Genomic DNA, 16,164 nt, shown 5'->3' with positions numbered 1-16,164 from the left:
TCCCTTACTAGCTGCTTGATCAGAGCCATCTAAATACTCACAAAACAAAGGAAGGAGAGAAATGCTACTTCTAGAGAGGGCCTAAGTCCAAGGAATAAAATATAACCCCTCTCTGTTACTCACCAAGGGTCCAAATCCTCTGCCCCAGCAAGAGCTCTGCTCTTGCACTCATACAGAGCCACTTCCAGGGACCCTTGCTGAGATTGCTCAGCAGCTGCCTGACAGCAAATACTAACCGTGTGCCTCAGTGGCCAGTGCCTCTGGTCTTCTGGGCTTAAAATAACTAGCATCTGGCAAGCACAGAGGCACTCGACTTCAAAGTATTTTCACCTGTTGCTTGCAGAGATTGATGGGAATGGGCTCATGTTCAGCATTACTGCTGAGGAGCTGGGAGTTTCATTAAGGGAATTTTCCCCTCCTGGCTCTGCCCCTGCCACAGAGCACGACTGACAACCTCCAGGGGCTCGAAACAGATGAGCTTTGCCCCAGGAACCAGTGCTCTTCCCCAGGGGCAGGAGGAGTGAGGAGGGACTGGGCTGTCCCCTAGCAGATGGAGGAAGAAAAGTAAGACAGGATTTCCTATAGACAACAGGATTGTCTAAACTGGGTGGGAAGAGGAGATCTGAAGGATTGGGTGTTTCATTGGGAATATGGGCAATGTCAGCATTCAGAGGAGTTTGAAGGGGTGCTTTAGGAAAACTAGATGTTTTTGCCAAAGACTTTATTGGGGCTTATACTTCTGTGCAGGTTGTCACTGTCTTTAAGACTCCTTCCTTACACAGCAAGCTAGGCTCTAGGTGTCACAGACCAGACTACCACTGCTTCTCTGAGAGCGGAGTGATCTGCACCTGGTAGTGCTTCAGACAAAGTCTCTGAAAGGAGCCCAGCCTGCAAGGTCTGAGTTTTCAGCAGCTTCAGGAAGCACTGATGAGGCCAGGACCATGGGCACACCTGCCCTGGGGACAGGAGAAGGGCCAGGCCCTTGCCACTGCATGAGCCCATGCACATGCTTTAATTACACTTCAGACTGCAGTTCCAGGAACCATCATGGTGTTTCCTGGCAGAATTTTAATCACTGTAGCTTGAGAGGCAGCTGAAAGTATCATTCCTGCAGGCTCAAAGAGCCCTGCCTGCCTCCAAGAAAGGATCTACCAAGCAGTGCTAGAAACTCTTCCCATGCATGGTAAGCAAATCCCCTCCTGCAGTAAATAGCAAGGGCATGGTGCCGACGTGTGACAGAACGAAAGGACACTCGGGCACCTGATCCTTCTGGAAAACAGGAGCTTGGAGACATCTTCCAGAAAATAGTGACTTGAAACCAGCCGCTCGAAGACCAATTAAGAGCTAATGGGGATACCACTTCTCAGTTACAGGAGTTGCCTTTCACTGGCCAGAAGCACATCCAAAGTGGTGCTTACACTGCAAGAGCCCAGCTTCTCAGCTGCTGGGGACACAGGGGCTCTGACACGCAGGCTCAGGCAGAGAGGCAAAGGCATCCTTGTACGTCACCTTACTGCTGAGGGACAGGTATGATGCACTGAGAGTGTACAGCCGTGTCCAACTCTTGAGGGGCAGGGGAGCACATAGGGGTCTCAGGGCTTCCTTGGACACAGACCATATACGAATCCTGCAGAAATGTCCATTCAAAGCTTGTGGGAGCCTCCCAATGGACTTATCCACTTTCCTACTGTCAGAAGTCTGACAACTGTCACAATTAGCACCTATTTGCAGTGGCTGAAGAGCTGTTATCAGAGGCTCATAGGTGCTGTTATTTCAAGTGCGTGTTTTAGTGGTAGTCATTGAAACACCAAGTCTTGGCAGGCTCCCATCATGCAGGGCAGAAGGACAGCAGATTCAGTGTGCCAGATCCCTCTGCCTCAGCTGCTTCCTGCGTGGCTCAGTGCCCTCCTCTTCTGTGCCCTGCTACCTGCAAGGATCTGACCCCTCTGTACTTCCCTTCACCAGTGTGGGGTTCAAACTGTGAACGTACCCCATCTGCTCTGATGAGAGATCAAGGTGGCCTGACAGAGCCATGCCTTCCATGAGTCTCACTCCACAGTTCCATATCCAGCCTCAGTTCAAGCAGCACGCTTCATCATGAAAGACTTGGTTAGATACTAGCAGAGCCCAACTGCCCTCTCCTTTTACTGGCTTTGAAACTTGTGCTAAAACCCCACAGTTCGTGTCTGAGGCTGTACAAGTGGAAGAAATCAGTGGCGGTGTCAAAGCTTGGCAAAGCAGAGGGACCTGCTTCCACCAGAGGAGGGTCTGAAGGCCAAGAGCAGTGGTCTGGGAGGCCATGGCAGGAAAGTGATGGTCACAAACATGAGAGCATCTGGGAGAGGAGGTGTTACCTCCCACGAAGCACTGCCAGCTCCATCCCAGCCTGACACTGCCTAGTGGAAAAGTCCTGTCAATCACTGGAGCTGTCTAGCTCACTGGCAGCATTGAGAGCGGATGTAGCAAGGTGCAGGGCCACAAATAGAAGGACTCAACGTATGAAGCTAATAGGAAACAGCTTGTATTTTACCCTGTGTCTGTTAGGGACTGAATTTGTCTAGGTTTCCATCACATCAGCTCTCTGGTGAGGGCTCGGGAGGGCAGCTTCTCCGGCCTTCCTCTCCTCATCTGGTGGCCTCGTCACTGCAAGTTGCTCATCTCATACATCTGCTAAACCTGCTACAAATGTCACCTCACTGACAGAAGCTGCTTGACAATAATAGGGCATTTCAACAAGCCTCCTGCTTCTATTTAGATGCAACACACATCCCTGTTCACAGTAATGTGTGTTGAATTATGCAGGAAGCAGCTTTCAATTTGCTACAAGAGGCTGAGGAGACGCAGTGCCAGACGAAGCCATTTATTTCAGCTCCCTCTCTGGGGTTTGTTTTCAAGTCAGCACAACACAGGCTACAACTCCCCTGAAGTATTTTTAATCCTGATAGCCAGTGGAGCCTTTCCGACCCCCTCACTAACCACAGCAGCACTACCTCCTACTGCTTCTTCCCCAAAAGCCAGCTGCAGCTTTACAGGGACGGGGACCCTCCACGGCTTTGTTAGGATGGTATCACTGCCTGTGGTACGTAAGTGAGCTTCAAGCACAGGCAAACACCATGCCCCTGCATCCACTTCTGGAGAGCTTCATTTAGGAATCAGCTCTGTCCTTAGCAGTAAGTTACCTTTATTAAAAAACCTCACTTACCACGTTAGCCATAAAGCACCCTGGTAAATAAAGGCCAAGCAGAGCATCCCATAGGAGCAGTCAAGACTTGGACCGCTCCAAGGAACAGACTCTGAGATACCCTACCAAGACCTGCCAGATAAGGTATTCCCTACTCAGTCCTCATATGAAGAAAGAGATAAAGCATTATTATACAGCAGAAAATAAGTACTGTAGTCCCCTTCTACCTCCCAGAAATAGCTACATTTCATGGTCTCAACCTTATAGATACCTAAGAAAGAGCACTGGGAAACACAGAGCAATACTTTGGCTTATGCTTTCTACTCTCTTGGTTTAGCTAGCCCATGTGCTCCCAAAGCTCTAGGTGGATTTCAGTGCCCTCCAAGAAGACTAAAGAGCCCAGGAGATGCCCCCTTTCTCTGCATTAGGGCCTTTTACATGGACTATGCATAGGATCTAGCCCAAAAACAGAACTTTAGAGGATAGGTTGGCTCTTGTATTTGGAGACAGTTGCTTTGCAGAAGGACTTTCTCTGAATATGGCTATAACCAACAGCAAAGGGAACCTGTTAGGAAAGGGGATGAGGACAGTTTGCCTCTGTGTAGTTTCTCAGTCTTTTCCTACATTTCTATCAAATACTTGCTGTTTGGACAAGGTCCTGTTAGAGTCCAGGTGCTTCTAGCAGGCTCAGTGATCATACAAGCCTCTGAATATGAAAGAAATTTGAAAGCTAACTTCTCTATCGGGCTTTCTCTTATTAGAGCTAAGCAGCGCTACAGTTCAGCCTTTGAAAAGTCACGCCCCAATTTTATAGCTCTTATCTTTTTGCACTTCAGTTACAAAGGTCTGTTTATTGGTTTGATTGGACTATGAGCTCTTCTGAGCATGGAGTGTCTTCCTGGCTTTTAGCACTAACGGCTGTAACTAAAACAAAACCACCTCTGTGAGCCCTTTTAACTCTGCCTTACAATATCTGTTCCTCTCTGTGGCTCTGGACACACTACCCTTCACTTCAGCTCTGAGACAGAGCTCATTACATGGGGAAAACAGGCTTTGCTTTTCTCATACTTTCATTTAAGGTCATATATGGAGTCTAAAGCAGGGTCAGGAGGTGCGTTTCAGAGCCTTGCTTTAATTCTTTAACATTAAGATAACCCATCCTCTGATCTAGGCTCACTGCTGCATTCATGCTACATCAATACTGAGGTCCCACAAGCTATTCACCCATGCCTCGCGTGCCTGGGATGGGGTCATGGCCGAGCGCAGAGGTGCCTTACCGAGCTCGGCGTCAAGCCCATATTCGCTTCAATGTATGTCTCTGTCTTTGGCTCCACTGCGAGTTCAGCTTCCAAGATCTTCTCCACGGGCATGTCCTCGTTGGCGCTACTTGTTGACTCCACCTCGTTCTCGTTCCGGTCCTTGCCTCGCTGCCTCTCTTCCTGGACAGCTGGAAACGGACATGAAAGGGACAGCGTCAGCCTGGGGAGCCCCGCTGCGGTGCCACGGGCCGGACGCTGGGATCCCAAAGCTCCACGGGTCACTTAGCCGTGGAAACCTATAGCAATCTTGGTCCTTGCAGCCTGTAGGAGCACACACGCAAGCTGCCTTGTTCTTTCATTTGACCTTTTCACCAACACCCTCAGTCTCTGACAGTCCCGCTGGGTGTGAGATGGGGGGAAGTCACAAGGCAGCTCTCCCGGCTGGGATGAGCCGCTGCGCGCACATTCCTCCACGAGCACAGCGAACGAGACTGCTCCAGCTCAAACCTGTCCTGTGCCCACACGGAAGGTCCCCTTTCAACAGAGGGAGAAGTCCTAGAAACAAAAACGGTTAAAGACACATGATAAAAAGGAAAGAGTTGCTGCGGGAAAAGGAAATGGTTGGGTACTGATACAGGGGAAGAAAACGACAAGGTGAAGTGCCAGGATGAAAAAAGAGAGATCGGTCAATTTAAAGCACGAGTCCACAGTTTGACCATCTCTTGAGCCTGTTAGTGCTGAATTCCCACGGAGGTCATGCGGGTGCATCTAGCTCCTTGGCTCTGTTCGTGACGCTAATGAGGCTCTTGGTGGACTTAGGGTAACACCATCCTGCCACAGATTGAAACTGAGATCTGCTATCATATGCCCTAGGTAAACACGATGGAGACTTTGTCACAGAGCTCTTTCCACACGGACAGGAGAGACCTGTCCCAAATCCTTTGCAGTAGGATTAATCTAGCCAGAAGCATGTCACATGCTGATGACTTAATGTCATAGTACCTAGATAAAAAATGCTCACTAGATGCTAATAACATAATATTAACTCTCTCCTTTTGAAATCAGTACCCACACTTTCACTAAACCTAGAAAGCAGCTTCATGCAGATAGCTGCACTTGTAGTTTCTTTTCAAGACATAATGTTAAACCCTCTAAATCTAATACCCTTGTGCACATAGTTGTTTCCTGCAGTATGTTTTAGCATATTCTGGTTCACCACAGCTCAAGCAATAGGTGTTTCCATCACTTGTCATGAGAGATGACTTTATTTAGCCAGCTCTTTGTTCAAGACTGAATGAGGCTTTTAGTAATGCAGAAAGCCCACTATTTATCCTAACACTCTACCTCTTTGCTGAATTTGAACCTGGTTATGTGATGTTAAGAGAAAACAGCAGGGGCACAGATACTGTTCCAGCAAAATCAGAACTGCCTGTAACACAGTAAGGCCTTTTAGATAATCAGTGAAACCAGCTCCATGCCAAGTGCAAAAATAAAATCTAGAATACAAAATTCATTTCTTAAAATACAGGAAATTAAAACACATGCTAAAAAAAAATCCTATATGGACTCTAATCGTAATAATGCAATTCCACCCCAGCATGAGAAGGCTTGTGGCTGATTTCCATGGGTCTAACTCCCTTCCTACAGTAACCGGAGGTGCAATGTGTTGCCTGCTGCATGCCAACAGACCTTATGTTTCGTTTTCTGTAGTGTTTAGACTCCTTCAAGTATGAAAGTTGTTATGCAGAAAAACAAGAGATTATTTTTGAAAACAGATCTTGAGGTTACAGGCTGCATACGCGACAGAGGCACACACTGGTTTTTGCCTGGCTTATCAGACCCAGGTAGATTGCTGTTGTCAAAACTCACAGATTCGTGTCAAGGCTTTTGTCCATCTGGACCCTATCTGACGTGGATCATCTCTTTACTTTTGCAGGTACTTTTTCAACATAAAACACTGCTTACATTTCTTTCTCCCACCTCTACTCTTGTCTTCCCAATCTTCAGAAAACTAGAAAATTTTGCTTAATGCCAACCCTTCCTTCAAATGCACAGATGTCCCAGAACTCCTTTGGGCACATTTGAAGAGATAAAATAGCTACTAAATAACAGAAAAGCCTAAGAGAAAGGCAAACCTTCAACAAATGGGATTTTACAAAATGACTTAAATGCCAAAGATCTGACGCACGGTTGCAGCAGGTCTCAAGGATAAAGGTACAAAGCATGGTTCCCCGCTCCGAGAGTAACAACTGCAAAAGGACAGCCTCTGCCGCCCGGGGCCAATCTGTCAGGAAGGGATGTTATTCTGAAAGACACATTCTCGCTCATCTACAAGCGACTGCATCGGGCACTGGGATTCCTGGGAAAGCTCTGTAGAGGTCAAATGAGACAGTGGCTACTTACAGTCTTAAACCTACAAATCTCAACCCCAATGAAACCAATAGAAGCATCCTCGAATGTGAGAAATCAGATCTGCTGGAATGGTTATGGGGAGAGACAGTCTTACAGGACATCTTGGGTTATGATGGCATTTGCTTGTGATTAAACTGAATTTTGCTGATACAAACAATAGACAGGAGAGACAGATGGAAAGAGATTATACACGTAAGTACTTATTTCTATTCATTTGAGTTTAGAGCTGCTACCTGAGAAAGTTTGTACCGCTGTTTGCTGTTGGAGCTGGTCAGCAGAAAGCTGACTCATCCTAGCCTGCTTAGCCCAAACCTAAATCCTCGACACTCACCCTTGCCCAGCTGGCTGCCTGCAGCGACGACACACCAGCCAGAGCAGATGGCATATTCTCACTTAATATGTCAGGTAGAAAGATAAACCAAGCCCTTGCAATGGAAACTGTTACCTGCTTTGCTACTTGGCACTTCTGAGACCATACAGCACTTCTCCAAAGCCAAGATGTGCCTGATATCACCTGAGACTCATGTGTCCCCCCCATCCCAAGCCTGAGTGACCTCCATCCAGCCCTTATTCCTATCTCTCTGCCAATGCTTAATCCAAATCTGGGCTCACCCTCCTGAACCACACAGGTACCCTGGTTGCAAGAAAGCAGCACCACGCTCTGAGTGTCACTATCTGCCCTCCCCACTAAGCAACTCTACACATGCGACTTCATCTGAGTTTGCATCAGTGGTGACTGTCCCTCTCTGGTCTGAAGCAACATAATGTCCAGTTCCTGTTTCCTTCGAGGAGAAAGCCCAGGCTGAAGTAGCACACTACCAGATTAATCTCCCACACTTCAACCACAAGCACATCCTGAGAATTAAGCATCTCAGTGGCACAGCATGCTCTGATTTTATCAGCACTGCTCTCCTGTCACCTCCTCTGCAGGGCTCAGCACAGTGAGAACAGGAAGCCACAGATTTGACAGCCTGTAGGTAATACAGAGGGGTGTTTAATTAGGACTTTGCTGTCTGCCTGTGAAGTGAGAACCTAACCTGAGTGTCAGGTCACTTCAGAAAGAGAAGCCATTCAGAAGACCAAGCACATCAGAAATGCAGTGGAAAGGCTAAACGGTCGCACAGAAAGGTCATCTCAAGCCTTCCCTCTCCACTGCTTTGAGCAGGAAACAAGAAGCGGCTGCAGGAGAGCTCTAATCCGCTGACACTGTCGAAAAACACAAATCAGCCTGCTTCATTTCACCGTCGGCAGAATCTGGGTGAGAATAGCTTCATGCAGACAGATTAGCTCAAAGGAGAGTGTGTTTATGAACCTGACCTGTTTCTAATGTTTCTAATGTGGAAACACTGCAACACACCACCCAAACCTTGGTTTTTTTGGTTGCAGTTTGAAAGGCTTTTGAAGATACATGTGAGGCAGTAACTGCTCTACAGGTTGACTCAGTTTCAGCCCCTTGTAGAAGCTATTTTCCATCCCTGTGTAGCAGCTCTAGGAACAAAGTGGGAACAGCTTCATTCTTCATGTGACCAACTAATTCTCCCCTGCAACAGATTTACGCATGGCCTTAGGCATAGGCAGGGCATTTTATCCATGTCATGTGCTCATGAACACCCCTCATCAGCACACTCAGATGGTCTTTTTACAGTCATCTTGTTGTTTCAGGTGTGGCATTCTCAAATTCTGTCTTCAGGATCGAGAGACTGAATTGCCTTTCTGCAGTTCTCTGCTTTTCTATTTTCAGATTGACTCTAGAGTATTACAACAGCTCCAATGGTGTCTTGTCCAACACATTATCCTGAAAAAATCAGGGATTTGCAGATTGCATTCAAGACTTACAATCTTTGAACTCCAAGACTGGATGTTGGGCTACACACATGCACTGATCTTTACATCCACTGGCCTGAGGTTCAGAAGTGAGGGGACATCCAGGGTGCAAGGAGCAGACAAAAGTATCCAGGGAGCTGCTAGTCATCCGACTCCTTAGCAGAGTCCTCCACGCCTTTCTAATCTCCTCTATGAACCTGGCAGTAGATATCTGCAATTTACCACTCTCCAGCCTTAACCAATACTCTCCTGAATCTGCAAAAGACCTGACATGATGGTGCTTTTTTGTAGGCAGGACAGGACACACTCCCATTTCAGAAAAGGACAGGGACTGTGTGTTTATTCAGATGCAGAAAAAAAAGCAGGTGGGGGTTGGGAAAGGAAAGAAGGAGTAAATGGGCAAATCTTTTTTTTTTTTTTTTTTTTTTTTTTTTTTGTCATGCAATATGGGATGTGAGTGTAAAGCAAAGTCTTCAGCAGTGAGGAGAATCCTCATCATAAACACCTGAGGCCTTACCTCTGGAGTCCACTCCCCACTCCCACCAGGGATTAGTCACAAAGAAGAGCATGGTGGAGCTGACAAAAATACATTTTTCACAGAGATTTCTTCTGGGAGTTGGGCTTCTCTTTGGCTTTTTTTTTTCCTCTTTTCACTTATCTTTAAAAAGAAAGAAAAATACAAACTTTGGTAGCTGCATTGCAGCTTATCTGGTAATATTGAAATGGGAATACCTTGTTCTTCTTGGCTTCCCAGAAGTCTTGTGGGCCGGGATGGATGGTGCTCCATCCCTGTAACACAGTAAAATTTAGAAACAAAGATCATTATATCATTTGATGTTTGTTTATTTCTGTTGGATTCTGGAGGGATTCTTCTTTCACATAAGTTGTAAAGTTACAGGGTTTATCTTGTTCTAATTAAATAATAGTCCTCTCTTAAGCATAGGGGGAAATTCCCTTGGAGAGATAGTGGGAAAATTAAGTCCCTTCCAGGAATTTAATCGTGTATGCCAGCTAAACTGCACCTTTTTACAGAGGACTATACAACGTGGAGTTACTTGATGCTTTCATGGTATCACAAGAAACAGAGGCAAAGTAAAGGTGGACAGAAAACTAAAGGGATTCTGTGACTTGCTCCTTCAACCCAAATTCTCTCTGGTGGCAGGATCAGCACACACTGACTGTAAGAAAAAATAAATATTCTTGGTTCTGGAGAGGCTATCTGATGTCCTTCCCTCCTATCTTACATGCAATGCTTTGCAGGATTAGCAGTGACTTGGCAGAGCCTGGGAATTTAGGAGGCCTGGTTCTGCTGCTGGCTCTGTTCTCACTCTGCTCATCTTCCGCTTTTACTTTTCCCCTCTTCCTTATTGTCCCTCTCTGTTTAGTGAGCTAGGTAAAGAAACATCCAGCTTCTATTCAGGAGGGTCTTGGGAAGAGAATTACACAACAGTGCCTGCAGTAGCAAGGCACTGGCTTCCATGGCCTCACGAGAACCTTTCCAAACCTCTGTTGAGCCTTCTTGCTCTTCCTGCGATATAATACAGTGATAACGAGCTAAAGGGCTGCAAAACATATCCCCACTCTTCTGTACAGAGCTACTGCTCATCAGAGCAAGGAAAGGTCTGACAAGGATCCCTCAAGAACAGCGTGACTCTGCTGTCTCCCATCTCACTCATCTACTGCCTTGGCAAGCAGGGAGCAAGGTGCTCCTTCAAGAGCAAACAGGCTTGTCTGGGCAAACTACAGAGCTTGTCCAAAGCGGAGCTGGGAAGGCCAAAGGGGAACACTTGTGCCCTCATCCTTCCACCCCATCGCTCCAGACTGGACCATCCACTGCACATGCTGTGAGTGTTAGATGAGATCCACCTGTAAGACCATGTTATTCTCAACGATGCAGATTTTTCTGTCCGTCAGGATGGCACAGCTCTTGACCAACAGTGAGGCTCTGTTCATCTTACATGCAGCAGGTGAAGCAGACATATTGCTTGCTGAAACTCATACTCAAAAATACTCCTGTGCGAGACAAAGCAGTCCCAAGCTGTTATTACACCAGTCCGGTCTCATGCATTGTGTTTTCAGAGATGAACTTCCGCATGTTCTTCTCTGTGTTGATGACTGTGCCAGTGCTTTTATTTTTCTTCAAGGAGATTCATATGGTTGAGAGGTTCTTAGTCTGATTTTCTTAATGCAAGGGAAGCATTTAAAACTTGAAATCCACTTGAGGAGAAAAAAGATGTTGCAGTCAGAGAGCTCTAAGAGGCAGCCCCACGTCCTCCAGCTATGTCTCAGCTGAGCCAAGGACAGAAGCTTGTTTTCCATGGCACCTGATGAAGAGGCTCTCATGATATTTTGCTTGATTTGGCTTGTATTTGCCTAAGGCTGGTTGCTGTCATTTTTCATCTAGAGCTCTCAAGCCCATCTGCACTTCCCCAGGCCTTGGTACAGCGAGATACAGAGCCCCATGTGTTAAGATCACTTTTCAGTGGCCTCCCTCTTTTTAGGATTGCCTCATCCCATGCATTGCAGACGAACCTCAACCGCCTGGGCCTGAGGGCTGATGTGCCAAAAATGTCAGCTCTATCCAGTGTCAGTGTGCAGATCAATACCCAACATGTTGCCTTTGCTCTTGCCGCTGCATCTAAGACTGATGGCTATGTAAGTGGGTTTGAGTCCATTTCAAAGTGAACTCCCAACCTAGCTCAGGTTGCCCTAACCCTTTTAGAGCATTTGAAATCAAACTAGCAGTGTGGGTAGCTGTAGTTGAGTAATGAATTTGGCAACTGCAGGAGAAGAATAAGGTGGCCACTGAGGCTGTGAGGAGGACTAGGAAGGCACAGCAGACAAATTACTATCGTATCATCAACTCCTGTCATTTCATCACAAGCCTCAAGATTAGCATCATAACACTCCTGTTAAAATTTTGAGTCATGTGATTACCCAGAATCCCAATTCTCCTTCAAAAGCTTCCTTTCCCTTTCAAGCCTTGGACTTGCGGTGAGAAACCTGATGCTGTGATCTGCACACCAATTAGTTAAAAAAAAATCAAACATACATTCTGTTTTAAAAGCATGGCCATAGATGCAAATAAAAATGCATCTTGAAATTTCTCACACTGCTTCAGCAATATTTTGCTGAGTGGCCTGGATCAGTTCACAGGGTGTCAGGGTGAGGGTGGCAAACACAGCCATACCGCACACATGCAGCGCGCTCGGACAGCACATTTAGCCCAAGCCAGCTGCGAGAGGAGCCTGGCGCCAACCAGCTATTCCTCCCATTGCACTACCCTGAGAAACCAGTCCGCTCTCCACCCTGCTGCACCTAGGTGCCCGTACCTGCTACCTCGCTCAGGATCTCCAGCTCTGCACCGTTTTTAGTTCAGCTCAATTTACCGCAGCAAACAGCCTTGCACGGTCAGCGGAGTCTTTGCTTTGCAACCCCCATGGTCGCCGGCCACCTCGGGAGCTCCCAGCTGACTGGCCGCGTTGGGTCAGCCCCACTCCGCAGAAGGGACAACGACAACAGGCACTACACTCCCCGCGCCCCGGCCGCCCGCCATGTGCGCTGCCACCTTCGACAGCCACTCTGCTTTTGTGTCCGAGGAATTTTAATGAGGGAAGCAAGAGGGACAAAAGGGTCAGGGCTTGCCACCAATGCGGTTGCCAGAACGAAGCATTTTTTGAGAGCCTCCATCAGTAGGAATATCACAGGGCTTGTTTGTTTGTTCAGAGAGCTGGAGGCTATGGCAGCTTGTAATTACCACTTACCCTGCGTTAATACAGATGAGCACTTGTTTCTGAGACTAAAATCTATCCTTCCAGGAATAATAACGGGGATGACTGGCTGAGCTTTGTTTCTTTTTGTAAGGGAGAGGAAGGGAAAGAAAAATTCACTCTTACCAAAAATGAATCAAATGGGTTTCACTTTGAGAGAGAGATTCAGCCTTTAGATTCCCCGAGCCCAGGAGCCCAGCATGGCAGGAAAGGGATGGACTGGCTGGGGTAGGGCAAGCCCTGGAGTTCAATCCAATTACAAAGCGGACTTCTAGTGAGCAAAGCACCTTTCTCTAGCGTGCACAGCACTGTACGAAACGCCAGAACAAGTACTCACAAATGGTCAGAAGCTCCGCCCTGCAAAGCAGGACAGATTTTGGTCCAGAAAGGCCTGGTCCAGCTGTGAGTATCTGCACCTATCTGACCTCCGCTGGTCCTTCACAGACCATGGTCTTTTCATTCCATCTATTCTGGCATCTTGCACATAATAATAGAGGCCTTACATAAGCTAAACACCCACTCCAGCTTTGGACTGGCGTCCTCCAGCCATGGTGTACTGAGCTATCGCATGTCCGAGCAAGCAGGCTGGTGCAGCACAGAGCTGCTTCCCTGTAACTGCCTTGGGACAAAACAGATGTTCTCGGTGGTTAAATACCATTTTTCTATTCCTTGGCAACTCTGTCATCATCACCTATCCCTCCACCAAAAAACAGCCAAGTGCTATAAAGACATTGTGATTCCAGGATGCATTCACAGACCTATTTGCTCGTCAGCTCTCACTAGCAACAGAGAGGCTTCAAGCGAGAATTCAGGCGATAATGAGTCCAGATGCTCATTCTAACATTTTAGCTGTAAAACAGCCTTCCCAGCTTTGGGACAATTGTTTTATAAGCATCCCACCCAAGGCAGTAACGGCCAGAGCTACAGAAATAAAAGTCTCCTCAAAACCTGAAAGCTTTCTGAGCAGGTTTCTCGCTCCAGGTAGGCTATCCTTTCCTTTGGACAACACACTGAGCCAGGCAGTGTGATCTTCTTCCACGGGAATTTGTGTTTAAATATCTTCCTCCTCAAATGAGCACCACATACAAATAGAAAGCAGGTTGCCTATATCCTGGCCAGTCACTGTGATTTGGACCAATGCCTGCTAGAAAACCAGCTCTGTAAGAAGGGATGCAAGAGATGCTCCCCTCTTTGTTCCTTGCCATTCTGCAACAGATACAGGGATCCAGAGGGCAAGCAAGGGTAATAGCCTAGGGCATTCGGACCTTTCTAATTCAGATACATTTTGGAGACAAATATAGACCTCATCACCAGGTCAGCCAAAGGCCTCACAGCATATCACTGCTGCCATTTCATGGTCTGGGAAATGAGACACCAAACTGAGACATCAAAGCCCAAGCTTGCACATGCTGCTTGGAGCAGAGTTGGGAGCTGATGGTATCCACATCTAACTCTCTACCTGTTGGGCTACGCTCTTATAAAGGTGGTGTGTACACTTTATGCCTTTCAGGAGATATCCTGGTACAGGTTGCTCACGGGTGCCAGCGTGGCAGAGGGTCACCTCTGGCTCGCAGCCCTCCTCCTGGAGAGCCCAGATGCTCTGATGGCCTCCATGGGGCAAGACCCAAACCTGCTCAGTTCTACAAGCCTAAAAGTGGGTGGCTGCTTTATTTATGAAGTGCTGGGTGGAGAGTTATTGGGGATTTCCATTTCACAAGTGGTGGAATTTATTAGGCTCTGATGCCTTTTTGTGAAGCTACATTTTAGCCATATATCATAGGCATCTTGAAGTGCTTATGCCTGAGGTACCTGTATATATCAAAAATGCCATGATACCTGACATAACTAATTCAGACAGCATTTATTCTGCTTCGCCTTCATGTAACTATGCCTCTTTTTTAAAGATGAAGGTTTCTATTACTGCAAACAACACTAAAAGCTGAGACACAAGAAAAAAATGGTAGCCTTTTCTTTAAAATTTCAGTTGAATAATGTATTTCGTTTTTCTTTTACAATAGGCAAAATACTGCTGCAATTTAAAAAAATGTAAAAATGTAACTTCAGTGAAATGGAGTGTTAAAAGTGGATTGAAACATTTCCATGCAGTCAATCCAAAAGGGAAACTGCTTTGGAAAACAAAAGCAAAAAGCTCATTTCACTATCAAAATCTGGACACTGCAAAGTATAAGCAAACAGCAACTTTGACAAAGAAAGCGGACTAAAGCAACGAGAGAGAATCACAAATCAACCCCCTTTTCTCAACCTAACAACATCCTTAAAGAAATCATTTAACCAGCTGGTTTAAATAGCAACTCTTTAAAAGGATATAAGAAACAAGCTCATTAAGCTGAAAAGCATTTTCCATTCCAAAATTACCACTAAAAATAACTGTACTCTTGAACTCTGCCCCTTCACTAGGGTATTGCCATTTGCCTGCATTTACATTCTCTTGGAACAGCACGTTGTAAACCTGAATTCCTGCTCTTTCTCCCCAGATTCCTCTTGCTCTGTTTCCCCAAGCTCCATGAGATGGGGATAGCGTGGTTGCCAGGGAGTTCTCTAGATTCGGGCATTGAAAGGGGGGATGCACAGCCACAGCAGGAGGAGTCGGCACAGGTCAATGACAGCTGTATCACTCCAAGAGCTAAGCACCAACTAAGTCATCTCAGGATAACAACACAGGGAAAGTTTGGTCCCTCTGGAGTAAGTGATTTATCTGAGCAGTTCCCAGGAGACAAGGAGAGAAGCTGAGCTTTCTAAGTTGCCGGCAAAAGTAACTTCCTGGAGTGCTGCAAGCTAAACTCACCCTGGGCTTAACTCCCTCAGCCCTGCTGGAGCTTAACGGCAGTGCAAACAACAGGAAAAACAATACACAAATACAGGGGAAGAGGAAGCATTATTTTAGACAGTGAAGTTTAATGAAGTCTTGGAGTCAGAGATTAGACATGCAACAGGATGGAGAACGTCCCAGATCCTCAAAGCACTCCTCTGGATCATGTCATGGCAGCAGACAAAGGCAAGCTGCAGCCAGACCATGCTGAGGCCACTGCGGTTATAATATCTGTCCCAGGATTTTGGGAACGATCTTGGGAGTCAGTCATGCAGCGCGAGCTGCAGTCACTGGGGGAGGACAGATATCTGGCCTCCAGATGGGCTAAGAGTTTCCTGGTGGAGTGGGAAGAACAGTATGCTCCCATGTGCTGAGCTGCAGCTACATCTGTCTTGCCCGGTTGGCATTAAATGCCACTGGGCAGCAAGCCTGGATTGCAGTCTTAGGATCTGCTAGTTGTAGCCCTCAGTTTACAAACTGATGATCTCAGCATGTCGAATGGAGACAATTTGGCGCAATCAAGAAGCCACCAATGTCAGGACACGGCGCTCCACCACTCGCCTCTCCTTCCTGAAGCAGAACTTTGCTGCGCAGTTTCCCAACGTCTGCACTGTGTGAGCTGTCCAAGGCTGCCGGAGGGAGCATGAGAAAGGGCTCCTTACTGGTATTTCCTGCTTGTGTGTGATCGCAGCAGACTCTCCAGCATTGGATGGGCTGGGACAGTATCACACAAGATTGCAATGCACAGCAACACAAGACAGCGGAGTCTGTAAGTCTCTGAAGCTCATTTTACCAACATCTGCGATGAAGCTGGATTTTCTGGCTGGCAGCAGTTCTAATCCCTAGCGATCAAACTCATTACATCCCCCAAGCTCAAGGAAAGATCCC

At 46.9% G+C, this 16,164-nt stretch overlaps 1 protein-coding gene across 1 annotated transcript in view; it reads right to left on the bottom strand.

Annotated features, from left to right (window-relative positions):
- Nucleotides 1-16,164, bottom strand: part of RXRA (retinoid X receptor alpha) — a 111,208-nt gene that overhangs the window by 15,186 nt on the left and 79,858 nt on the right. Inside the window, exon 5 of the mRNA XM_062590732.1 lies at nucleotides 4,459-4,628. Coding sequence (XP_062446716.1) covers nucleotides 4,459-4,628 — 170 coding nt within the window. The remainder of the gene's footprint in view (nucleotides 1-4,458; nucleotides 4,629-16,164) is intronic.

This window comes from Rhea pennata, chromosome 18 (assembly GCF_028389875.1).
Source record: "Rhea pennata isolate bPtePen1 chromosome 18, bPtePen1.pri, whole genome shotgun sequence".
NCBI classification, from domain to species: Eukaryota; Metazoa; Chordata; class Aves; order Rheiformes; family Rheidae; genus Rhea; species Rhea pennata.
This window is presented reverse-complemented; position numbering and strand designations above follow the sequence as displayed.